At 44.3% G+C, this 26061-nt stretch overlaps 1 protein-coding gene across 1 annotated transcript in view; it reads left to right on the forward strand.

Moving 5' to 3' along the window:
* Positions 1–26061, forward strand: part of CENPM (centromere protein M) — a 562514-nt gene that overhangs the window by 480724 nt on the left and 55729 nt on the right. The window contains exon 5 of the mRNA XM_044075405.1: positions 149–240. Coding sequence (XP_043931340.1) covers positions 149–240 — 92 coding nt within the window. The remainder of the gene's footprint in view (positions 1–148; positions 241–26061) is intronic.

Raw genomic sequence — 26061 nt, forward strand, 5'->3', positions numbered from 1 at the left:
GGTTAGAATACATGGATGTTTTTGAAGTATTTTTTTTAATTTATAGTTTCTGTTGTCATTGATTGATTATTTTTAGAGATTAAGTAATAGTATACAAGACCAAACTTGTAGCCTAAAAGCTAAGTTTTCTTCTGCTTTTTCCTGTTAGCTGCAAGAAGGGAACACTGCAGTGTAGAAATGTATGACGTGAAAAAACTTGCTGATGCGTACTGCAGCCCAGTCTTCTTTATGGAATTAGAGGTATGAGCATTTGCAAACAAGTCATGCAGTACTCACAGAAAACAAACGTATTCCTTTTTTGACTGCTTGGTTACTGCATGTAAGTTAGCACTGTTAGCTAAACTCTCTAAAAAGTCTTAAATGTAACTTTAAGCTGTTTTTATAGACATAGGAGGTGACTTCCCACTTTTACCAATTTTTCGTTTTATTAAAGCTCTCCTGTAGCTTCTTTTGCAGCTGATTGTGTTTATCTTGAGACTAGCCTTCAGTTGCTTATTTAGAAATTCTTTCGGACTGGATGCTGCCAAGTGTCATGACCTTATGTTCCCTCATCCACAGTTTCCTGTGACTAGAGTTACCTGTCATGTAGCGTCAGCACAGAGTGATGTCACACTCCGGCTTCATATGTATCCCTGTATCTCTAGCTTTCTCCTTTACTGCTAATCTCTCAGTTCAGATTCTGTAACACCTTAATAAAAGACTTCCGTTGTTTGTTACCTAGACTTAAGACTAAATAACCCTGTGGCTGACAAATTGTCAGTCTAGATTTCACACAGCATTGCTTATACTGTCTTAGAGTTGCATGTTGTCAGACAGTGTCAGAAGTGCCAGCATTTTAAACCCACCACTCTGAGTGTTGGAGAGAAATTCATGTCCTACTTCACTACCAAGATCATGACTGCATTTGTGAGCTTCTCATTGTGAGGACCCTTAGTATAGCCAGAGGACAAAGCCAGAGCACTGCCACAAAGACTGAAGGTCAAAGGGTAAGGCAGAGCCTAACCCTCCTAGAGGTAAATTCATTACTGAAATTGCCTTCTGGGTAATACAGATGTTGATTTTGTCTTCCAACTATTAAGGATGAGAAAGTCCTCCAAGAGCTGTGCCTGGCTCCCTCCTTTGGATGCTTACATTCTTGGATGGTAATGCTGCCCAATCATCAGCTGACTGACGAAAGCTCAAGGCAACTGAGGATTACTTCCCGGAGTCATTTTGACAAAGTTCAAAAGTTAAAGGGTACTCAGAAGAGCTTTGTCTTCTTCAGGTCTCCACTAGGCTTAGCAAACTCTGACGCAGCAGTGAATGTTCACTGTTCCTGTACCAGGGCTTGTGGCTTAAAGCATAGACACTATGCAAGCAGTTGTAAGTTTGATGGTTGCACAAGTCCTGGGGTGTAGCATTACGCCCGTGGGAAGTATAACCTGATTGTAGCACTGTACACGGTGCAGGCCTCTTTACTCCTTCCGTTACTGTACTGGGCCCATACACTCCTACTGTTTCCATTTTGCCTGATATCCAGTGTTAGCTACTCGTATGTTTTCCCCAGAGTGAGTTCATGCCCGGATCAGTGAGCAGGCATGGGGCTGTCTCTTTCCTTTGCTTTTACTAAGGAGTGTGAAAACCTGGAAGCTATTTTTGCTTCAGATGGCACCTAGACAGTGAACTCTGTTCTCCCTGTTGGCTCCCCAGAACTGTCATTTCATAAAACAGTGAATGTAATGAGATGAATTATTGCTTGGTCTCAGCCACCCCTCTCTTCTTTCCTAAAATGTATAACTGAGTACAGGGTGGTGAAGGCACTTGTGTCCTGGGTTGTTCTACAGTAGAACTAGCCATTAAGGGTGCTGTTTGGGCAGCTTGGAAGCACACTGATTCCTCTCGGGCTCCCAGTAAGGTGAAAATGCTTTAAAACTCAGCTGGGTTTATAGATTCTCTCAGCAGACATATTGAAACTGATTTGTACATGATCTCTTTGGTCCTGTGTAGGTCCCATAGACTGGCATATTTTGCTGCTGTCTCTCCAGACAGTGAATCCCTGGTGCAAGCTTTGTACATGTATTGTAAGAGTGTGATCCTGCTGTAGTGAGAATGGGGACACTTGCCTGTTCACCTTGCCTGTCTAAATTCTAGTTCTTAGTGAAGCAAGCACTGAACAACTTCTTAGAACTCTGGTCACAAGAAAAAACTGATTGAGCCTCTGTCTACAGCTTCTGTGGTGGGCTTTTATATAGCCCACTGAAATTTTGTTAATGCTGACACTGTGGTTGTAGCTTTAGAAGTTTACCTGATTGGGGCTTCCAAGATGGGTGCACGCTGATCAACAGCTTAGTTTAAGATCTGTGTGTGTGAAAACAGAAACTGAGAAAAGGAAGCAAGTGAAATTGTAATTTTGAGTAAAATTCAGTTACTGGGTAATAAGTAAACTGCCTAGACACCAGCAAAGATAGCATTTAGAGAACCTGAAAAAAATGTAACCAGAAAAGGTGAAGAGAAAAGATTGGCTGGAAAGAATCCTGCGGCTGTTCAGCAAAAAGCAGTTCAGACTTCAGCTTTGGTACAAGAGATGGATTTCAGTAATTTAGAGGGGAAAAAATGAAATGTACTTAGAGGGATTAAAATTAATGAAACATTGGAGTAATATATTATCTCAACTAACAAAAAGGTTAGAAAAAATAGAAGCTTTAACTAGCTATTCAGATTAAATAAAACTGCAAAAATCAGATTTTGAAATAAAAAGAGAGTATGAGGCTTCTCAAAAGAGCTGTTTCAAAAAAAATGGCAGTGTTAAAAGACAGAGCTGGCAGAGAAAACCTAAGATTTTCTGCTATACCAGAGAAAGTGGAAGGAATGGACTGTATTAAGTGTACTAAAGCACAAATAAGCATCTGGATTGGTGTTCTACATCAAACCTGTACACGAGAAAGCAGCCAAGACCTGTATTAGTAAAGATCCAGTCATACCAAAAGAAAGAGCTGATCCTGACAAAATTTTGGCAGAAAAGAAAATTTAAAAAAAAAAATGGAGACTGCAGAGAGTTTGTGGAAAATGATTATTCACTGTATACCAGGCAAAAAAGGAACAAATTTAGCCCTGCAATCAGGGAATGTCAAGAGGCAGGCATGAGATTTAAGCTGCTTTGTTCAGCTGTCTTCAGAATATTTTTTTTCCTGGAGGGTGAATATATTTTTGAATGCAGAACAGGCTAAGGAGGGGGAAACAAAAAAAAGTTGAGCCAGCAAGCTGAAGGGAACTCGCGTCTCATTCTTCTAAAAAGAAAGATCATGGAATTTCTTTCCTATTTTCCCAATATAAATGCTTGAGAAAGAGAAAGCACATGAGCTGACTAGAAGAATCAGGAATACCTTGTTGATAGATGATTATCAGGAAAAAGACTAGCAACATTGAATTAAGTGAATTTGTCTAATATGGTTTTGCAAGAAAATGTTGCTGAGACTGGAATTCTGTTGACCTTGTTAAACTTGTGTGTGGACTATAAAGCATATACCCTACTTTGTCATTAATGTTCAGGACGTCAGTTAAGGAGAATTGTATGTAAAATAATTTTTGTTAGTATTTGTAGAAAACATCTCATAATTTATAAACTGCATGTTATACTGTAAATCAGTTTTGCACAGGGTGCACTTGGGCATTTTAAATGTGGGTTGTCTTTTCAGTGATTGTTCTGTTAAAGTAAACAAGTGATCTGAAGTTGTTAATCATCTTCCTATTCATCATTGATGGGTCCGGGTCCGAACCCTCGGAACCGAGTCGGCCTTATACCAAGCTTGCGTGCACCAAAAACACTCAGGCTAAGCTGCTACCCACAATGCCTTTAACTCACTCACCTCAGATCTCATTTGCTGCGCAGCCATATAGCAGCATTTCACCGAGCTCTCCAGCTAAGTGTTATATTTTTCAAATTTTATAAGTGTTTGTGTGTTCTTTCCTGTCAAATTATTATTTTTCTCTGTTTTCACACTCAGCTCTATCCACAGGCATCTCCTTTATTGGTACCATTGTTGGTATTTGCCCTTTTTACCCTTGTGGTATTCCCAATACCATTGTTGGTATTCCCCCCCCCCTCTCTCTCTCTCTCTAACTTTCTTCCTAGTTAGCGTTGTGTGTGTTTCTATCGTTATGTCTGAAAAGAAAGGGACTACAGGGTTTAAACACTGCTCTTGCAGTGGTAAACTTCCATGTAGTGATCTTCATGAGGAATGTGTGTATTGTTTGGAGGTTCCACACTTATCGGCGAAACCTCCCTGTGACATTTGTGTCAGCTTCAGTCAGCGGACGCTGAATGAAAGACAAAACAAGTTACTCCTCAAGGGCCTGCTTCCTTCTCCTTTTTCGGAGGCTATTTCTGCATCAGAGGTCTCATCCCTTCCTTCTGTGGACAAAAAGCATCCTCATTCTGACCCCTCTTCACTGGACAGTGATATTGGCAAAACTCATAAGGACAAGGCCCATAAAACTTCTACCGAGCATCGAATCGCCTCCTGGGTTCCGACCACCTCGGCTCCGAGCTTGGCTCCAGTGGTTCATTCAGAAGTTGCCATGATTGCCTCATCGGCGCAGACTACGGCTCCCAGTGCAACTTCGGTTCCGGCCAGTTTGCCTGCCTCTATCTTGGCACGGAGTTCGGTTCCAGACAGTTTGCCTGCCTCTACCTCGGCACTGTCGTCCCCCATCTCCGCTCCGATGTCTGTTCCGACAACATCTTCAGAGCCGATATTGACCTCCACCCCAGCTGTGACTTCGGCTCTGAGCCCATTCTCGGCTCCGATTATTCTCCTGCTACCAGTTTCTAAACTGGAATCCTCTGTGCCATTTTTCAATCCACCACGGGCCCAGTACTCCAAGTCTGTGGATCCATTTGCCGGACAAGCCATCCACCCCTTTTTGGACTGGCCAGATTTCCCCTCAGGGGCATCGGTAAGGTTCACCAGGAGCCTATCTGAATTGGACGTGGTGCACCTCTTTGTTCAGCTGCTGACCGCCCGGAGAATTACAAATTTTCCTGGAGCCCACCACACTCCGGGTTTTAGGTCCATTGCCCCGGTGACCCCCACATATTCTTCTTCCTTGGACCCCTCGGTTTCGAGGCTCATATTTCTGACATCTACGAGAGGACCCCTTGCCTCGGTGCCGACAACGACCATGTCTGAGGCCCCTTTGGGTGTCTGTTCCGTCGGAACCCACCCTTCCTCAGTCTCATGCTTGGAGGGTGGAACCCTTGGTTCCAGCCATGGTTCCAGTTGTGTCACCGGTTCCGTCTTCGGGTCCGAGGGTGACTTCTGCCCTGGTTTTGCTTGAGGCTCTGTCCCCGGGAGCGGACCGCGTGGAGCAGGTTGTGACTCTGGTTCCGAAATTGTCTTCTTCGGTTCCGGGCTCCGGTTCCAGGCTCCCATTCCTCTTCAGGCAGGCCTGCTTTCTGGGTGATGGAGAGGGTGCTTGCTTCGAGCAATCCTCCTACGTCGGAACTACCACCTGTTCCCTCTGAGCTGCAGCTATCAAAGGCCACCGCCCCCTCCCCAGGACTCCAAGAGTGCAAGACCCAGGAAACCCCTGTACAGGGTATTTCCCTTTGAGTCTTCTCCGGATGCTCCCACCGAAGAACCCCCTGGGAAACGGACGTGTAAAAGGAAACACATGGACTCCCCAGAGGAGTCCGTCATGGAAGATACGGACTATGATGATGGGGAAGGGTCCCCACGGTCACCCCCTGATGATGTCTCATTTGGAGACATTCTGGAAATCTTGAAGCAGGGGGGTGACTGGAAGCCCTCCAACCCTTCCTCGGAGGAATCCGTATTCCTGCAGGCCTTCCGCTCTCAACCCTCTACTTCTTGGGTGACCTGCCCCCCCACCGATGAGTTAGTTAAACTCATCGTGCAGCGGGCATGGAAGAATCCCTACACCATTGAGGCCATCCCCAGGAGATCAGATAAGATACTCTCCCCTCCAGAGGATCAACCCCATTGGTCTAGAGGTTTGCCAGTAGACACTATGGTAATGGCGGCGGCCAAGGAAAAAGACCTTGTGGAGGAAAGTCCTACTGTGTCTACCCGCCCAACAGAAAGTCCCAAGCTGTGGACAGGTTAGGGAAGTGAGTTTTTGCTTCAGCGACCTTTGCTGTCAGGTCTCTGAACTTTTTGGCACATTTTACGAGGCTCCGGAGAGATCTCATCACCGAGCTGTCTGGAACCCTCGCGGGTCAAGTTTCGGATGGGGCACGTGATAAAGTTGCTTCCCAACTTGCCACCCTAGAGTCAATTTCCAACTGGTCCATGAGGTTGCTGTGCCATGCAACTGAAGGGGCGGCTAGAGCTGTAGTTATGAGACGCCACGCCTGGATGCGCATTTGTGACCTCGCAGACTCCAAGTCTTCCTTTTTAAATGCCCCTATCGAACCATCAGCTTTGTTCAGTTCTAATGTCAAGGACACATTAGTCAGGTGCGAACAAGACTGGAAGACCTTGTTTCCCATGAGTTTGTTTTTCGAAACCTCAACGTTCCTTCTCCAGGAACCAGAGTTGTGAAAAGATGTGGCACAAAAAGTCTCAAACTCCCTTCTGTGAGGCATGTGGTGTTTGCTCCCCCAGAGGCATAAGGGGTTCCAATAATGGAAGACACCCCTTTCAGGGTAGAGGGTGTCCCCAAAGTCAGTACTCCAGAGATTCTTTCTTGGGAAGACCGTATCAGCACTCCTGAAGCGCTGCCCGATTGCTTTCCTCAGGAAGCAGTCAGGGGTCATTTCTCTCTGCACCTAGCTGCCTGGCTCTCTATTACAAATGATCAATGGGTGCAGAGAATAATTTCCAGAGGCTATCACATTCCCCTAATATCTTACCCAAGACCTCCGAAATCCCTTCCCCAATGTTTCACCCAGTCAAAGGAAGGAGGCAGCTTCCGAAATAAGAAATCTATGTCTAAAACGAGTCATCCAACAGGTCCCCCCAGGCCAGTGTGGATCCGGTATTTACTCAAGATTCTTTTTAGTGCCAAAAAAGACCGGGGACTGGAGGCCCATTTTGGATCTCAGCCAGCTAAACAAATCAGTGGTTCAGACCAAGATCTGCATGGTCATGATTCAATCCATCCTCCCTTTTCTTCGGGAGGATGTGTGGATGTGCTCGATAGACCTCCAGGATGCATATTTCCACATCAAAATGGACAAACGCTCCAGGAGTCTCCTTTGCTTCCAACTGGGAGCCAATCAATACCAATTCAGAGCCCTGCCATTCGGTCTCTCGACGGCCACCAGAGTGTTAACGAAATGCCTAGCAGTGGTCACAGCTCATCTAAGACTTCAGGAATTCCAGGTGTTTCCGTATTTAGACAATTGGCTCCTCTCCGCCCCCACCAAGCCTCTCCTGGTCAGGGCCCTCCGCTACACTCTAGTACTAGCGGAGTCGCTGGGCATCATCATTCACAGGAAAAAGTCCAACCTTCAGCCCTCACAACAATTGAAATTTATAGGGGCAGTACTCAACACTCTAGTCTGGTCTCTCTTCCCTCTCACAGGCTTCGGAGATTAAGGGCAGAAGTTCAAGTGATACTCTATCGAAGAAAGGTGTCTGCAGGGGAAGTTCTTCAGGCTCTGGGGTCTATGGCGGCAGCCATCCCAATTGTTCCCCTAGCCAGATTACATATGAGATTGCTACAATGGCTCCTTCTGTCCCAGTGGATATCCAATCTTCATCCCCTGACCTCACAGATTCTCATCACCAGCTCCTGCAAACAAGATCTCCTCTGGTGGATGAGTACAGATAAAAATCTTTGGTGTCACCCCTTCCAGGCACCCCAACCCAGCGGACGCTTCCCTGATAGGGTGGTGGGGGGGGGCACTTCCAGGGAAAGTCAGTCCAAGGCATGTGGTCCAGCATAGAGGTCAACTTGCATATTAATGTCAGGAATTAAGAGCGGTGCTATTGACGTTGCAAGCATTCCATCTGCTCCTTCCATCAGAATGATTGCTATCCAGTTGGACAACATGTCCATTATCTGGTACATAAACAGGGAGGGACCAAATCCTACCCCCTCTCTCGCACAGCCATGAGAATCTGGCAATGGGCGATACTTCCAACTGCTAACTAATCACAAAGCATATCGCGGGGAGCTCCAACGTGATTGTGGACAGTCTGAGCAGATGCATCCTTTGTCCTCACGAGTGGTCTCTCAATCCAAGTATGACGGCAGAAATCTTAGCCATTGGGGCCAGCCATGCTGCGACCTTTTTGCCTCCCCTTCGAACACAAAATGCAGCAGCTACTTTGCCCTCTTTCCCCCTCATGAGGAGTCACCGAGAGACGCTTTGACTCATGATTGGCCCATGGGTCTCCTTTTTGCTTATCTTCTGATACCTCTGATCCCTCTTTTTCTAAGGAAAGCTATCCGGTTGAGAAGCAAAGTGATCCTCATTGCCCCGTTCTGGCCACATCAAGTGTGGTTTTCCTTCCTCCGACCTCACCTGTTATAACCTCCTTGGATCCTGGACACTCGTCAGGACGTCATATCTCACCCACAAGGGCTGACTCCACTGAATCTTTCCACTCTGAAGCTGCCGGCTTGGCTTCTCCACTTCTGTTAGTTGACAGGCAGGAAATCCTCTCCTCATCTGTCCGTGATATTATCCTGTCCTCCCACAAACGATCCACCAGAAAACTTTCAGGGACAAATGGAAAATATTCTCTGTCTGGTGACATGATCAGATGCTAAATCCGTTTTCAACTCCCGTAGCTACTATTCTTCATTACCTGTCTGAGTTGTTTGACAATGGTGCATCAGCTTCCACCATTTGAGTTCATTTAGCAGCTATTTCTAACTCCCATAATGGTTCAGGAGGAGTCCCGCTTATTTCCACCTGACTTTGCAAGACCTTCCTCAAGGGAATTTTCCATAGCAGACCTCCTATCAGGCAACCGGTGGAGGCATGGAATCTCTCCCGGGTTCTCCAGTCTCTCTCTCTCTCTCTCTCTCTCTCTCTACCCACTTTTGAACCTGCTGCGACATGTGATCAAAATTCCTGTCATGGAAATCCTTGTTTTTGGTGGCAAGTCACTTCAGCCAGACGGATATCTAAGTTGCAAGCCTTATGCATTGAGTCCCTATTTGATCTTCCATAAGGACAGAATATCACTTCGTACTAATCCATCCTTTCTCCCCAAGGTGGTTACCGACTTTTATTCAAACAAGGGAGAATACTGCCTGCATTCATTGGATGTTCATAGACAACTATGTTTCTACCTGGACAGAACTAAGTCTTTTTGCAAGTCGGACCAACTTTTCATTTCCTTTTCTGGTTCTAGAATGGGGTGTGCAGTATCTAAAGTTACTTTGTCAGAATAGCTCAGGGATTGCATTACCTTCTCAGATTCGCTTATGAATGAATCGAAGCCTGCTCAAATCAAAGCTCACTCAACTAGGGCTGTCGCAGCGTCTGTTGCCTTCCACTCTAGAGCCTCCATGGATGATATCTGTGCAGCAGCCATTTGGGCTAAACCCCCATACCTTCATCAAGCATTACAAGTTGGATCTGATCTCCAGGGGAAGAGCGGCCTTTGGCTCAATGGTGCTCAGGAATGTTCTTCTGTAAGGGCCACCCAGGTTCTCCAAGTAGCTTGGGATTCTGTCCCATCGGTGATGAATAGGAAGAAGATTAACAACTTCAGATAAAGAAGTTATGTCTTACCATAATGTTCCATCTGAGTTGTTGATCTTCCAGTCATCACACCCTCCCATCGGCTCCCACCAAAGGCTCCTGGCGAATCGTCTGGGTCTTTGTGGTGTTTTAGGGGTTCTGCGCAGAGATGGCCTCTGACTTTGTTTCTTCTATATGTTGCATGCAAACTCAATCTGAGGTAACTGAGTGAAGGGCATTGTGGGTAGCAGGTTATCTCGAGAGTTTTTGGTGCACTCAAGCTTGGTATAAGGCCGACTTGGTTCCGAGGGCTTGGAACCGAACCCATCAGTGATGACTGGAAGAAGGTCAGCAACTCAGATGGAACGTTATGGTAAGACATAACTTTTTTTTTCTTAGTTAAAAGAAATATCTTTGTACTGTAGCAGTATATGCAAGACTGAACAAAAGCGGATTTATGTTGATGTAATGCTTTGATCTTGGGCTGCTGGTGGGGTGGGGGATATAAAAGTATACTGATTCATATTATAAGTAGAATTAAGGTAATAACTTCCCTTGTTTTTACAGGGGTATATGTCTAGATTATCGTCCTTGGCTTAAGCTATAAAACAAGTTTTTTTTTTGTTATGTAAGCAAAGAGGCTTGAAAAATTAGACAAAATGATGAAGGCTTGAAAAATGCTGAGTTTTTAGCATTAGCTTTTTGTTTTTTCCACTAACAAATGTTATAGTGGGAGCTTTTTGTTTTTTCTATTAACAAATGTTCTTAATGGGAGACAAAACCCTTAATCTTACTTTTCAGGTTAACAGATGCATTGTTTTTGTGTAATAACTTTCCTGCAAATGTCTTATTACATAAATAAAATGGATACAAATTGCAGTATTTGCAGTTTCACAGTATTTTAAACTTATGACTTTGTTGCCCTTAATTTTAATAAGTGTATAATAGACACTTATTAATATGCTGGAGGGGTAGGTGCATTAAGTTTCAACTGCCAATACAATTATTCGTCTTGTCTCCCAACTACTACCCCAAAATCCGTTTCAACCTGGTCTGTAGTGGCAAATTTAAAACCAACAAAAGCAGAACAAGTAACAGAGTGCATAAATAGGGCATTTATTGTTTATTATTTACTGAAATTGTTTTTGCACATTAAGGGGTTCATTCATTTTAGATTTTAATATTTGTATCTATTTGATTCATTTGTTTGCCATTTTGCATAGCCAATTCAGTCTGATGTTCATATTCCATAGGGCTTGTTACATAGAACATTATTGTCTATTTGTTGTAAAGAAAAATAATTTATGATTATTTGTTAATAAATGTGTACTTGGAGCTTTTCTCCCCAGGCCTGCAGTGAAAATGGGCTCACTCCGGGCCCAGTGGACACTCCTGGTAAACATATGTAAAATAAATAAATTTCCCTTTAAGAAGTTCCTTCAAGAGCTCTCTAAGAAGGAAATATTAATTAATTAATTGTTAAATATTTTAATAGTTGATTTTATTTTATGAAAGTTAAAGGACCACTATTGTGGTGGAAATTTTAGTTCTGATGAAGTCTGATTTTAACTATATAGTGTTTAAATGTGTGTGTGGTGAATAAATCTACAGTTACTAGTGGGCTGTCTCCTCGACCATTCCAGCACACTTGTATTTTGCTTTTTTTCTTCTTAATGCAAACTACTTTTAAATGAAATTGAGCTGCCTGCAGGTTCAAGCAGTTAATCTTGAGTTTTGAACATTATTTACTGAGTTAAATGCAAAATTTAAAGGTACAATGGCAAGCAGTTTAGTAAAAAAGTAGTCCGGCATTTTGGGAAGTGAATAAAACAGATTATCTTCCCCAGCAGCCTTAATATATGCATTAATAGAATAGTGAACAATTTAGTTTTATTTAAAGGTAGCCAGTACCCTTTTTCTTTGGTCTAAAAGTTAGTGTTCTGAAAGCATGCAAACCGTTTTCCACATCTGGGAGGTGAGTAGAGCTAAGAAAAATGCACAGTATACACTGTAGGGATATAGCTGTAACATGCACTTTAGCATGACTAACCTTAATTTTAGATTAGTTAATGCCTGTGGGTGCAGCTTTCAGTTTGTTCAATTTGTTCCTGTCTGGTTTGAAAATGTATTTAGTTTTGTGTTTGTTCCAAGTTAATAGGGGATAAGGTTGTTCGTAGTGTAATTAGTGTTTTAATTAAAGCAAAAGTAGTGAAAAAAATTAGTTAAAGGTTCAAATGGAGATGATAAGAAATGTGTAAAAAATATGCCTGTCAAACTCTGTGCTCATGTAAGAGGAAGGTTTGAAATACAAATAGGTGGGAACAGCAACTGTAACAATTGCTGCTGTGTCAGAACCATCTTCAAATGTAAATGGCCTTACAGGTACAGACAACATGGAAAGAGTACTGAGTTGTATTAAGGAATGCAGAGTGCCAATAGTAGTGCCACAGGAGACACATTTGGAAAGAAATAAGCATTTAAATTTGACAGAAGATTTTAGGGTAGATATTCAGCAGAATATTCGAGACAGGGGAAAGGGGGGGGGGCTAATACTGATTTGCTAGATGGAATCCAATAGAGATAGAAGACAGGAAAAAAAGACAATGGTAGATGTGTGGTAGTAAGGGGCTGTTGGCAAGGGAGGATTACTCTGCATTTATTTACAGTCCACCAAAACTGCTGTTATGGCACTTAAAAATAGTTTGGGAAAATAATCTGCTTCCAGATTGGAATATTATATATAGGAAGGGACTGGAACTTGTTTTGCAATAATGAGTATGTATCTGGGGGCGAGGTAGGTGTATATATGACAAAAGAGGGTACAGTTTGGAAGAAATTCGTGAAAATATTCGGTATGGAAATATGAATTCTGTGGTAGGTACTCTGACGGAATTTAACAGTATTCCCCAAGGTACATTAACTAGGCTAGAGTGTATGGAATTTAAATTTCATAGAAGCATATGCATTTAATTGAAAACTTCGACACCCAACCAATAACAGTTTCAGAGCATGCATAGATAAAAATGAAGAGTGTTGTCTTTTCGTTTTTTCCCGGTTAGGGGTCGCCACAGCGGAACTCCGGTCCGCTAATGATTGGCAGTAGATTTTCATGGTGCCAAGTTGCCAGCCCGATGCCCAACCTTCAGCGAAGGCACGCCCATTCGCGCATGTCTTTCGGAGGCCACTCGACCACAGGGAGGACATGCAGACTCCACACAGAAGGCACTCCAGCCGAGAATCGAACAGGAGAACCTCTTGCTGTGAGGCAACAACGCTACCGCTGAACCACAGCGGCTTCTAGATAAAAATGAAGAGTAATGAAGTCAAAATAAGATGCTGATGCTTTTTCCACCTACCTGTTAAACAGAGAGGAATTCAATGAATGTGTAATGGAAATATTCATGAATTCATAGGTTCATACATAAGTACTAGGCTAGCTACCCTGTAGACCATTTTAAGCCTAGCCAGTTTCCATCAGATGTGAGAATCAAACCCTGTACCTTGTGTCTGTGAGGTAAATAGAGAAAAGGCAATCCCTTCAGAAGGGATAGCTACTGAATGGGATAAAGTTGAAAAATAGGATAGTAATAAGATAAAAAGAGTGATGGTTAAGAAGCAGTAGGAATAATTTAGCGGGGCTGACAAAGGTTAAAGTATTGCACAATAAGAGGAATCTCATGGAACAAGAAGAGGAGCAACTGCAGACTGCCAAAGAGAAAATAGGAGTATGTGGATGATACGCATGTATTTAGAAAGACTGCTGTTAAGCAACTGGTTGTTTTTAATAACTCCAGAAATTAAAACTTTATGGCATAATGACTTAATCAACAGAAAGTAGAAAGGATTGTTGCCAGACTTTGGGAGCCTATGACAAGAAAAATAACCAGAGATCTTACAGCAGTATTGGAGATATTTTGAAAATGTAAAGAAAACTTGTGTAAAGCAGAGGAATGTGGAATCCTATAAAGAATACACACAGAAATATATATGGAAGACTTCAGTCTCAGCAACTAATAGTTAAGATAGAAAGAGACCATATTAAAATTATGTAAAATCAATTTGTTATGGAAGTCTGAAGGAACAGATGATATTCCTGTAGAAGTTTGGAAGATGACAAGGAAAAAAGTGATAAATATCTGGAATTTTTTGTTCCTTAGTATTTGAAAAGGAGGGGAAGCACTGTTACCTTGGAAGAAGGCTGTGGTGGCTGTTATTACCCAAAGAAAGTAAAAGCTTGTCAGACCCAACTTCATATAGACCCATTTCAATTTTAAACCATGGTTATACAGTATTTATGTCTGTACTAGCTAAAAAAACTGCAAAGGCATTACTAAAATTGATGGATATATGGATCACTATGGTTTTGTGGAGGAGAGGCAAGCATTTGGCAACATTAATAGAACAATCCTGATTCTTGTACAATAATGGGGATAATTAAGAGGATATATGAAGGACCAGAAGCAAGAATTTAAAGTGGAAAGATTCCTGTCTTAAAGTTTTGAACAGAGGAACCAGGCTGATGTGTCCTTTTCCCATTTGTCATTTGCACTGTATTTAGACACATTGGCAAACAAAATAAGGGACTCCGAAATTCAAGGATGTAATTGGTATGGTAATCAAGAGAAGTTGGCTTTATTTGCAGATATTATTTTATACTTGATACATCGAGAAAAGCACATTTCGGTGTTGTGGAACATTTTGTGATCAGTTCGTCTTTTCAGGATATAGAATTAATGATGATAAAACAGAAAGGTTATTATGTACTCTCACACATTGGTTCAACAGCATTTACGGAGATACAATAAGATGAAGTCTTAGGAGTATGTATTAAAAAGGCTTCTGTTAAACTAAGGATGTGACAAGAAAACTGTACAAAAAAATGAGAAACTCTCCATGGATCGGTTAGTAAAATACAAACAGTGAAAATATTTTGGTCCCTTTAGTTTTACACAGGTCAGGCATATTTTCATCAAACAGTGGTGAAGTTGTGGACAATAATTTATAAAAAAGTTGAAGGAATTTATCTGGGAGGGGAACAGGGAAAAGAGTTAAGTGATATAATCTGATTTTTACAATAGATCACTGATGTTCTTCGTGACTGTTGCAGTCATCACACTTGGGTTATCTGCCTGCAGGTAACCCTCAGTCAGCCCGAATACCAGAGACGTAGTATTTCTGCATCGGATGCTGTTGCTCCAGGACTGACGTCAGGTCGGCAGGGGTATAAAAACAGGCAGCCAACACCATTACATCAGTCTTTCTTGCCGAGGAGCCCGAAACAGAAGCAGTTCGCAAGTGCCAGTCGGCCGCTACCTGAATTTTCGTTTACGAATTTAATAATCCTGAAGTCTTCTAAAGCTAAGTACCCCGTTGGGAATCCTTTTTTCTTGCTCTAACCGATGTCAGAAAAAGTTAACAAGTGTCTTGCCTGTGGAAAGCAAATACTTCACAGAGATTTTCATTCTTACCGCGTCACCTCTGTAGGCCCAGACCACGACGTTTTGTGCCTTATTTAACAGCCGAACTATTTGTCGTCGGGCTCTCTTTCTCGCTAAATTCTTTCACTCTCAGTCTCCGTATTCTAAAATGGCTTTGGTAAGCTATCCGACTACCGATATTCAGAAAAAACGTAAAGATAAAGACAGAGACAGACTGCATAAGTCTAAAACTGCTGACGACGCTTCCGTTAAGCTAGTCGCCAGTCCCGCCGGTACTCAGTGAGGCGCTTTTGCAGGCCCTGATGCCTACTTCAGTGGATTTGCAGGCTTGTACTGAGACCCATTCTGAGTCCGGTATGCCACGAGACTCTTCTTCGACTATGGAACATGTGGATGTCTCTACTTTGGATGGGTCCAGAGCCGCTGAGCAGTCACCGGCTTCTGAGGCAGTTATTCGCTCAACCAATGTTCGACTCAAACCAACAACTTTTTTAACCAAAGCTACTGAGTTTCGTGGACCCAGAGTATGCACTTTGCCTAGAAATCTGACTACCAAAGTGCATGCACCTGCTCCCATGCCACAAAAACAAATGCTTGGAATGGCTGAAGACCTTATTACGCTGATTAGGGGAAGTCAGCCTTCCCCTGCTAAGAGACAGTCCAGTCCCCTTCAGCTTCTACAGACCAGGAGTCCAATGACACTGAAATTTCTGATTATGAAGACATGCCCTTATCTGCTTATGAGGATTCAGATGCAGAGGAATCCATTCCCTCTGCCTCCCTCCAGAGGATTTTTCTTTTGGTGAAACCTTGCATGTGAAGTTGTTAAATCTCGCCGTTTATTCTCACTGATGGATTCGGAGCCGATCCTCGGTTCCGACACGGCCGATAGCAAGCTCAAGGTTTGCCAGTAGCTCGAGACCAAGCCCCTTATCCCACAATGCACTGCTGGAATTACCTCAGATTTAGTTTGCCGTGGCAAGAGAGATCTCTGTGTTCCAGTTAGCTCGGACCATTTTAGAAACAAATTAACAGCAAGTCTATAAAAAAAGTTTTCTTTTTTGTTTAATATATATAGTGTGTGTTAGTACTGTTATATTTATTCTCTGGATAGTAGAAATAGTTTAAAAGTTAGGGCCTTGTTGGCTTCTTAGTTTGTGTGGGCCTTAAGCCCCTTTTCTCTACTATTAATCTTTATTATAGTCAGGTTTTTCTGTGGGCATCTTAGCCCTATATTTGTATCTATATTTTTTGTTCAAAACTTATATATACTGTTATAGTTAGTGCCCGGTTTGGGCTTTGTTGTTGTGTATCTTATTTACTGCTTTTTTCACTTAACTGTGTCGGATGATGGGGAGAAATCCCATCCCAAATCGGGTTTCAAAAAATGCCCAGATTGTGGGCAGAAAATGTCTGTTACTGACGCACATTCAATGTGTCTACTGTCTGGGGGCTAAACACCTCCAAGACACCTGTGGCATTCGCCACTCCTTTTCTTCAAGAGTTCTCTTGGAGAGAAGGAGGAAACTTATAGACAGGGGATTGCTACAACAATCTTTTTCGGACGTCTTGTGTAGCCATGAGGGTGCTAGTACATCATCCAAATCCTCAAAATCAAAGTCTTCAGATAAGGTCTCAAAGATTTCAGAAGGAGGGTCATTGGTTCCACAGTCATCGGAACCAAGTGTACCTTTGATTTGGAGCCAGCTCTCAGTATTGGAGCCGGTCTCTGAAGTTCCTTCTTCATCTCTGCTTCAGTCTGCACCTTCGGTGCATTCAGCCAAGTCTTCAGTCAGCCTTTCAGATTTGGACATGGATCGGCTAGTGCAGAAGCTTTTACAGGCACCAGGACTTGCCAAATTGTTTTTTGCCCCGACCAGCTCATTGGTACTGAAGACCATGGAACCAGATTTGTCTACTCCTCCTCCGAGCCATACTATACTCTCGGAGCCTAAGGAAATTGAACCGATGGTGGTCGAACCCTTGGAGCCGATACCCGCACCGGTGTTATCGGCTCCATCTACTCGGATGTCCTCTGTGCCGAAAGAGGACTCTAGGAGCCGACGCTCTCCCGTCGGGTCCGGTGGGGATAGTCGCACCAACTTGTCGGTGCCGACTCTTCCTCTCGGGGCTTCGGCTCGGATGAGCTTGGCTCTTACCTCGGGCTCTGGTTTTGGTGCAGGAGGATCGGACGGTACCCCCGGGTCCGTCCACTCCTTGTCGGAGCCATGGTGCCTTCGATGCTATGAGGAGAGTTTTGTCTCCAAAGACAATGTCAGCATCGGTTCAGCTTTCCCTCTCCCCTCAAGCTCCTGTGTCTGCTTCTTCATCTACTGATCCCTCTAAGCGTAGAGACCCTGAGCCTTAAGTACCCCCCAGGGCGTGCCCTGCTCTTCTGAGACCTCCCCAGATCCCCCCCACTGAGGAGGTGCCCAGGAAGAGACTGTGCAAGAGGAGGCACTTAGACTCCCCACAGGAGTCTTTGACATCTGACACGGGCTTAGATGAGTCAGAAAGGTCCCCTCGATCCCCCTCTGAGGATATCTCCTTTGCAGAGATACTAGAGATCCTTAGTCAGAGGGGGGATTGGCAGTACAAGACCCCTACTGAGGATGAGTCCGTGCTCTTGAAGGCTTTTGGGTCTCAACCTTCCACTTCTTGGGTGTCTCCGCCTTACGACGAGCTCATGGAACTGATCTCTCGTAAGGCGTGGGAGTCACCGGAGGCCATGGAACCTGTCCCTCGTAGACCTAATAAATTCATATCTACCCCAGTGGACAAGACATTTTTGACAAAAGGAGTGCCTGTTGATGTCATGGTGGTAGCTGCATCCACCAAAAAGGAAGTATCTGAGACATCCTCTTCTATCCATCCCCCTAACAGAGATTCTAGGGTTATGGATAGATATGGGAGGCGCATGTTTAGTTCAGCGACTTTTTCTCTGCAATCACTGAACTACTTAAGCTATTTTGCAAGACTACAGAGAGATCTCCTGAAAGAGCTAGGAGATACTGTCCAGGGTACGGTAGCTGCAGGAGTGGCCGACAAAGTCAACGCCCAGCTCGCTACCCTAAACTCAGTAGTGAACTCATCCATGCGTCTCATATCATATGCAGCTGATGGTTCGAGTACAGCCGCTAGTTTGGGCATTGCTCTTCGAAGACAAGCCTGGATGCATCTCTGTTCCTTTGCGGAACCCTTTAAGTCTTCCTTTATTAATACCCCATTCGATGGCTCATCACTGTTTGGGCCCAAAGTAAAGGAAACTTTAACCAGGTGTGAGCAGGAAGACAAGACCTTATCTGCCATTGGGGTCCGTTTTTCCACCCCCACACAGCCCGAAGGGGGGGGGGTGTGGCTCTGAAAAACTCAGGCAGCCTTTCAGGACACACGTGGAGAAACCCCCTCTAGAGGCAGAGGAGGGGGTTATAATGGAAGATGCCGTCCCCGTGGCAGAGGGGGTCCACAACAACAGGGTGACAGGGGTCCGTTCTCCGGTCAGTCCTACCAGCGCCCCTGAAAGAGTCCCGACTGTTCGGCTCTAGAGGCAGTCGGGGGTCGCTTGTCTTTATACCCAGAAGCCTGGTAAATGTAACATCGGATACTTTGGTACAAAGCATCATTTCCAGAGGATATTTCATACCATTCTTCACCCCTCCCATTCCTATAAAGAAAATCCCAGATGTTCCACCCAATCTCAGGGAACAAGCAATCGTAGAGGTCCGCAGATTGCTAGAAAAAAGAGTCATCCAACCAGTCCCAGCAGACCAAGACGAATTCAGAACTTACTCAAGATTCTTTTTGGTACCAAAGAAAACAGGGGACTGGAGACCTATCTTTGACCTCATCAGACTCAACCAGTTCATAAAGAAAGAGAAGTTCCGAATGGTCACGCTTTAGTCCATTCTTCCCTTCTTAGAAAAAGGCGATTGGATGTGCTCCATAGTTCTCAAAGACGTGTACTATCACATAAAGATGAACAGATGCTCCAGAGATCTGCGCTTCCGGCTGGGAGCCAGTCATTACCAGTTTCGAGCCCTGCCCTTTGGTCTCACTACAACCCCCAGAGCATTCACCAAATGCATGGCAGTGGTCACAGCTCACCTGAGGCGTCTAGGATTCCAGGTGTTTCCATACCTAGATGATTGGCTCCTCACTGCTACCACCAGGCATCAATTGACCCAGGCAACACAATGCACTCTGCCATCAATTAGGCATTACAATCAACTGCCTTATTGCCATCTCAGCATACTATTTTTATCGGAGCAGAGTTAGATACCTCAACTATCACTCTACATCTCCCTATCGAAAGAGTCTCTCTTCTCCGCCAAAATGTCATCTCACTGGTGTCGAAGAACAAAGCTACAGCAGCAGAGGTATTGAAAGTACTAGTTTTGATGGCGGCAGCAATCCTCGCTATATCACTCGCAAGGATATGCATATGCGAATGCGAATTCTTCAATGGCTCCTCTTCGCTCAGTGGTCTTACCAGAAACTACCAATGCACCACATGATTCTTATCACGGATTCTTGCAGGAGAGACCTTCGGTGGTGGTTGAAGTCTCTTCATGTCACAATCGGAAGACCCTTTGTCCCCCCCCCCAGTAGCCACTGTGACCATGGACGCTTCCCTGATAGGGGGGGGGGGCATTTTCAGGGAAAGACTGCCCAAGGCACATGGATATATCAAGAATCACATCTGCACATCAGTGTTCTAGAGTTGAGAGTGGTACTTCTGGCGTTACAGTACTTTCAGGACTCTCTCCCTCTAGGGACTATTGCAATTCAGACCGACAACATGTCAGTAGTCTGGTACATGAACAAGCGGGGCGTAACCAAGTCCTACCCCCTTTGTCGAGAAGCCCTCAGGGTCTGGCAATGGGCTGTGTCGTCCCAGCGTTTTCTGTTAGCAATGCACATCCCCGGGAAATCCAAGGTGATAGCGGACAAGCTAAGCAGGGCAATATTACTCTCGCACGAGTGGTCTCTCAAACAACAGGTTGCGGAGTTGATTTTCCGCAAATGGAGCCAGCCTTGTTGCAACCTTTTTGCCAGCCACATCAATTCAAAATGCAGAAGCTACTTTGCCCTAATACCATCTCCTAGTCATCCCCCGAGAGATGCACTTTTACACGATTGGCCCCCGGATCTCCTTTATGCATTTCCGCCCTTCCCATTAATACCCAGATTTTTACAGAAAGCAAAATTGCTGGGAAGGACTGTTATCCTCCTAGCCCCCTACTGGCCTCGACAGATTTGGTTTCCGTTTCTCCACCATCATCTGTTGGAAGATCCATGGATCCTGGACCCAGTTCCAGACCTTCTGACTCGCCCATCAGGGGATATTCATCCTTCTCTGCAGTCCCTCAAACTGACTGCTTGGCTAATCCGCTTCCCCTAATTGCCAGGCTTTATTCAATTTCAGAAGATACAAGCCAGATTATTTTGTCTTCTCACAAGCCATCTACCAGGAAATTATATGGCAGTAAATGGAAAAGGTTCTCAGTTTGGGCCAAAGTGCAGAACATTGACCCTTTCCGAGCTCCGCTATCTTCGATCTTAGAATTTCTAACAAAGATTTTCAAGGAAGGGGCAGCAGCTGCTACAGTTCAAATTTTCACCTTGGTTTTAGTGGCTCAAATATTATGAGCCATAAATTATCTAAAACCTTCCTTAAAGGCGTTCTTCATATGAGACCTCCGATCAAAATTCCCTTTTTCTCCCTGGGATTTAAACCTTACGCTGTCTCAAATTATTCTTCCCCCTTTTGAACCAGCATCTTCTTGTGATTTAAAATTTTTATCTTGGAAAACAATATTTCTTGTGGCCATTATGTCTGCCCGCAGAGTGTCAGAACTTCAGATCACCCTACATGATCTTCCATCCTGATAGAGTATCTCTCAGAATAAACCTCTCATTTTTACCTAAATTCTGTTCTGAGTCTAATATCAATCAGGTCATTGAACTGCCAGTCGTTTTCCCCAACCACTCAAGCAAATTGGAATATATGCTGCACAAACATGATGTTCACAGACAGCTCAGATTTTATCTTAATAGAACTAAGGATATTAGGAAATCAGACTAACTTTTTGTATCCTTCTCAGAAGCAAGAAAAGGCAATCTAGTGGCTAAAACAACTTTATCTAAATGGTTATCTGATTGTATATTCTTTGTTTATGAGAATATGAGCATGTATTTAACGCATAAACCAAAAGCTCATTCTACCAGAGCTGTCTCTACCTCTTCTGCCTTTCAAGCTAAATTGCCCCTTGACCATATTTGCGCTGCAGCCACTGGGTCTAAGCCTCATACCTTTATCACACATTACAAAGTAGACAGGTCTTCCTTTGGTTCTACGGTGCTGAAGAACACTCCCATGAGCCACCTAAGGTTGAGGGTCCTAGGGACGCTACCCATCAGTGAGAATAAATGGCGAGATTTAACAACTTCACATATAGAAGTTATGTACTTGCCATAACGTTCCATGTGAGTTGTTTATCTCGCCTTTATTCTCACGTCCCTCCCTCCTTCCACCCCCGGCTGACTGTTGACTTAGAGGCTAGTAACATCCTGGTTATTCAATACTTCCTCTTCCCCTTTGGGAAGTGTTCTTTGTATGTATATATATGAGGGTATGTATATGTTGTATATATGTATATACTATTATTCGCTGCAAACAAGATCTGAGTTAATTCCAACAGTGCATTGTGGGATAAGGGGCTTGGTCTCGAGCTACTGGCAAACCTTGAGCTTTGCTATTGGCCGTGTCAGAGCCGAGATCGGCTCCGAACCCATCAGTGAGAATAAAGGCGAGATAAACAACTCACATGGAACGTTATGGTAAGTACATCACTTCTATATACCTTATGAGAGCATTTCCACTGGGAATGCCAAGACTATCCTCAGTCCAAAAAGAGACTTAGAGAATTTCTAGAGTTACCTCAACACAGGCCCTTAGCAATACCCCTTGTCCTGGATGTTGTGGATGATGATTTTATGGAATCCAGTCTTACTCCTGACACTTTAGCTCCTGCCCCTAGGAAACCAGACAGATACTACAGAGTACCTGACACACACAAATTTCTTTTCAAGAATCCTACTGCTGACCCACGGATCATTTCCCGGGGGCCTAAAGGTATCAAGGCTACTACAGCCAAGAATCCCACCCCTTCGGACAGGGATTCCAGAGCTTTGGACAGATGGGGTAGGAAGGTATATACCTCTGCAACTCTTGCTATTAGGGCATTGAATTGTCAGTTTAACATGCTGAAGTACCAGCAACATATTATGGAACTTATTAAACAAAAAGTGGCAACGTTTTCAGACTGTGCAGAAAATAAAGAATTGCAGGAGCTTATGCAGTCTGCAAACCAAGTCAGCAAGCATACTTTGCAGTGTGGCTTCGACACCCTAGAAGCATCTTGCCGGGCAGCTGTCACTGGCTCTGTACTGAGAAGACATGCTTGGCTGAAGGAGCAGACCTTGCTAGACTATGTCAAATCAAAGTTACTAGACGCTGCTTGGAATAAGGACTGTTTGTTTGGCACCAGAGCAGAAGAGGTTCTTGAAAAGATGGAAGAAAAAGCTAAGTATGCAGACTGTTGAAGAATTATTACAAGTGCAACCCCCTAGATTCAGTAGGCATCTAGTCTTTTCCAGCCCCCTCCAGGCCTTCTCAAACCAGACCCAGGGGGAAACAGACCACACCCAGACTACAGTCTCAGATTTTGCAGAGATCTAAGCAATGAAGTGCCCCCACCCTTAAAGCAGGGAGTGGTAAGCCACCTCCTTATGGAAAAAGCTCACAATTACTTCTTTACTCCACTCCCCAGCCCTGCCCAATTGCTTGTGCCCCTAGGAGGAAAACTTGCCCTTCATGCAGAAAACTGGATGTCCATCACTCAGGACCGGTGGGTCCTCAACTTTGTATCCCAGGGGTACAGATTTTATTTCCATTCACTGCCAACCCCAAGCGGGTTTCCAGACCTTTTTTCAAACCGCAGAGGCTCAAAACCAAGTACTTTCCCTACACAATATCAGAGCTATTCAGCCAGTTCCAATAGAAAAGAGAGGTCAAGGATTCTACTCCAGACTCTTCCTGGTACCCAGGAAAGAGGGCACTTGGTGCTCAATCCTGGATCTTTCCATTCTCAACACCTTCCTGGTGGTACCAAAATTCAAAATGCTTAACCTGCAACAGCTTCTTCCTATGCTAGCCAAGGATGCCTGGTTAGTCACCCTAGACTTAAAAGAAGCCTATCTGCACATCCCCATGAGGGAGTCATGCAGGCAGTATCTACATTTCAGAGTAGGATCTATGCATTATCAGTTCTCTGCACTTCCTTTTGGCTTATCTACTGTGCCCAGAATATTCACAAAATGCCTGGCTCCAGCCATTGCATACTGCATGCAGAGAATTATCCAAATTTACCAGTACTTGGACGATTGCCTGATTCAGGCAGACAGTCAGGAATTGCTGCTGCAGCACCTGACATTTGTGAAAAACCTTCTCACCTCCTTGGGGTACACCATCAACGAAACAAAATCAAAAATGGTACCCAGTCAAAAGATTGTATTCCTCGGAGCAAGCTTGGACACAACTTTCCAGATAGACTTATTTTTCTGAGGTGCGGAATACTGTCTGACAGACTACTTCAAACAAATGGCCACCAGAACCGAGCTATCTGCAAGTAAAATACTGCAAGCCCTAGGATTCATGGCCTCATGTATACTGCTGATTCCATATGCAAGACTGCATATGAGGAAACTCCAATGGTACTTAAAAAGTCTTTGGTGCCAACATTCTCACGACCTGGAAACGGTCATTCCCATCATACCCTGTCTAAGGACGGAGTTCTTCTGGTGGGCAGAAGCATGTAACCACAATAAGGGACTGCCATTTACTCAACCCCAAGTCACCCAGACCCTAACCACAGATGCATCAGACTATGCCTGGGGGGCACACATGGACAGAAAATGTATTCAGGGCCACTGGAGCCCAAGTTAAATTCATCTGCACATCAACGAAAAAGAGATGCTAGCTGTACAGAATGCCCTGACAGCTTTCAGATCCCTAATCTTTCCAGAACGACCGCTAATAAAAACAGACACCACAGTTATCTGGTATATCAACAAGCAGGGGGGAACATATTCCTACCCACTCTGCAGGCCAGCCATGGCCCTGTGGAACACTGCCTTGGACATTCAAGTCCATCTGCAAGCTCAATTCCTGCCATGCAAACAAAACTTACTGGCAGACGACTTAAGCAGAAATCTCCTAGACCCACACGAGTGGCAATTGGAGCACAGCACCTTCAACCTTCTGATTCAGAAATGAGGGACCCCAGAGGTGTATCTCTTTGCCTCCCCCTACAACCATCAGCTCAGCAAATTCTGCACCAGGACTCCTTACAGCAGGACCTGGAAAGTGGATGCCCTATCTTTTCAGTGGGTAAATCTCTCAGTCTTTGCCTTTCCCCCTCTGCCCCTCCTTTCAAGAGTAATACTCCAGATAAAGCAGGACAGACCAAGGACAATTCTGATTGCCCAGGACTGGCCACGCTAGCACTGGTACCCACTCCTGCACCGCCTGACATCGGTGCCACCCTGGCACCTACACCAGAATCCAACCCTCCTCTCTCAGCAGGAGGGACAGATTCTGCATCCAGAACTGCAAACCCTAAATCTTGCAGCCTGGCTTATTCCCTGAATTCACCCCCAGCAACCTTAAGCAAACAGGTGCTAGACATCATTCTTGAAGCCAGAAGATCCAGTACAAGAAAATCCTATGCTGATAAGTGGAAAAGGTTCTGCTCATGGATTCAGTCTAAAGGAGATGAGACAACACTACCCTCTCTGCCTCGTATCCTGGATTACCTAGCAGATCTACTCCACAAAGGCCTGTCCTTCTCCTCCATTAAGATACATGCGTCAGCCATTTCGGCTCATTACAACACTGAGCCACCTCTCTTCTCGCACCCTCTTATCAAACAGTTCCTGAGAGGGGCAGACAACTTAAGTCCACCAAGGAGAGCAACCACCCCTGCTTGGGACCTTAACTTTGTACTGGAAAAGCTCACACACACAGCCCCCCCCCCCCCCCTTGAACCTGCTGCATCAGCAGAGTTAAAATTCCTCTCTTGGAAAACAGCTTTGCTTCTAGCCATCACTTCAGCTAGATGAGTGTCTGAGCTACAAGCATTCATGGCTGTGGGAATCCTTCATTATTTTCCATGATGACAGGGTTTCCCTCAGGACTAACCCTTTCTTTATGCCCAAAGCAGTGACCAGTGTGGCTCTCAATCAATCCATCCATTTGCCATCCTTGTACCCTAATCCTCAAAATACAGGGGAAAGGATCCTGCACTCCTTGGATGTGCACAGATAGCTCAGATCCTACCTTGATAGGACTAAGTCCTTCAGCAAATCTGACCAGTTACTAGGTCAGCTTTGCAACAGGGGCAGAGGGCAAGGCCACTTCAAAACAAACCATCTGATGTTGTTAATTTTCATTTATTCCTTACTCTTGGGATTTGGTTCCGACCTCGGAACCGAGCCGGCCTTTTTTTCAAGCTCGCATCAGCCACAAACCTCTCGTGCTAAGATTTTACCCATCATGCCCTTCTCCCTGTTACCTCCGATCTAGTTTGCCACGTTGCTGTTCAGCCGTGTCAAGCCTTTCCTTTCCAGCTACGTGTATATTTTGATAATTTTTTGAGTTTTTCCTCACAGAATTCTTAGTTTTTCGACTTTATTAAGTCGTAGCCTCGTTTTCTTTATTACCTGTACCTTTTTGGTATCTTCTACTACCTTTGTTGGTAGTCTTTCCTCGCCCTCACTTGTGTCTTGCAGCAGTTTGTGTGAGCCTAGTTTTTGAATATTTTGTGGCTATAATGTCTGAAAAGAAAAGGAGTTCAGGCTTTAAGAGGTGCTCGGAGTGTGGACACAAACTGCCTCACTCTGACATGCATGATTTGTATG

Source organism: Protopterus annectens, chromosome 1.part1, assembly GCF_019279795.1.
Source record: "Protopterus annectens isolate FY-2018-M chromosome 1.part1, PAN1.0, whole genome shotgun sequence".
Classification (NCBI taxonomy): domain Eukaryota; kingdom Metazoa; phylum Chordata; order Ceratodontiformes; family Protopteridae; genus Protopterus; species Protopterus annectens.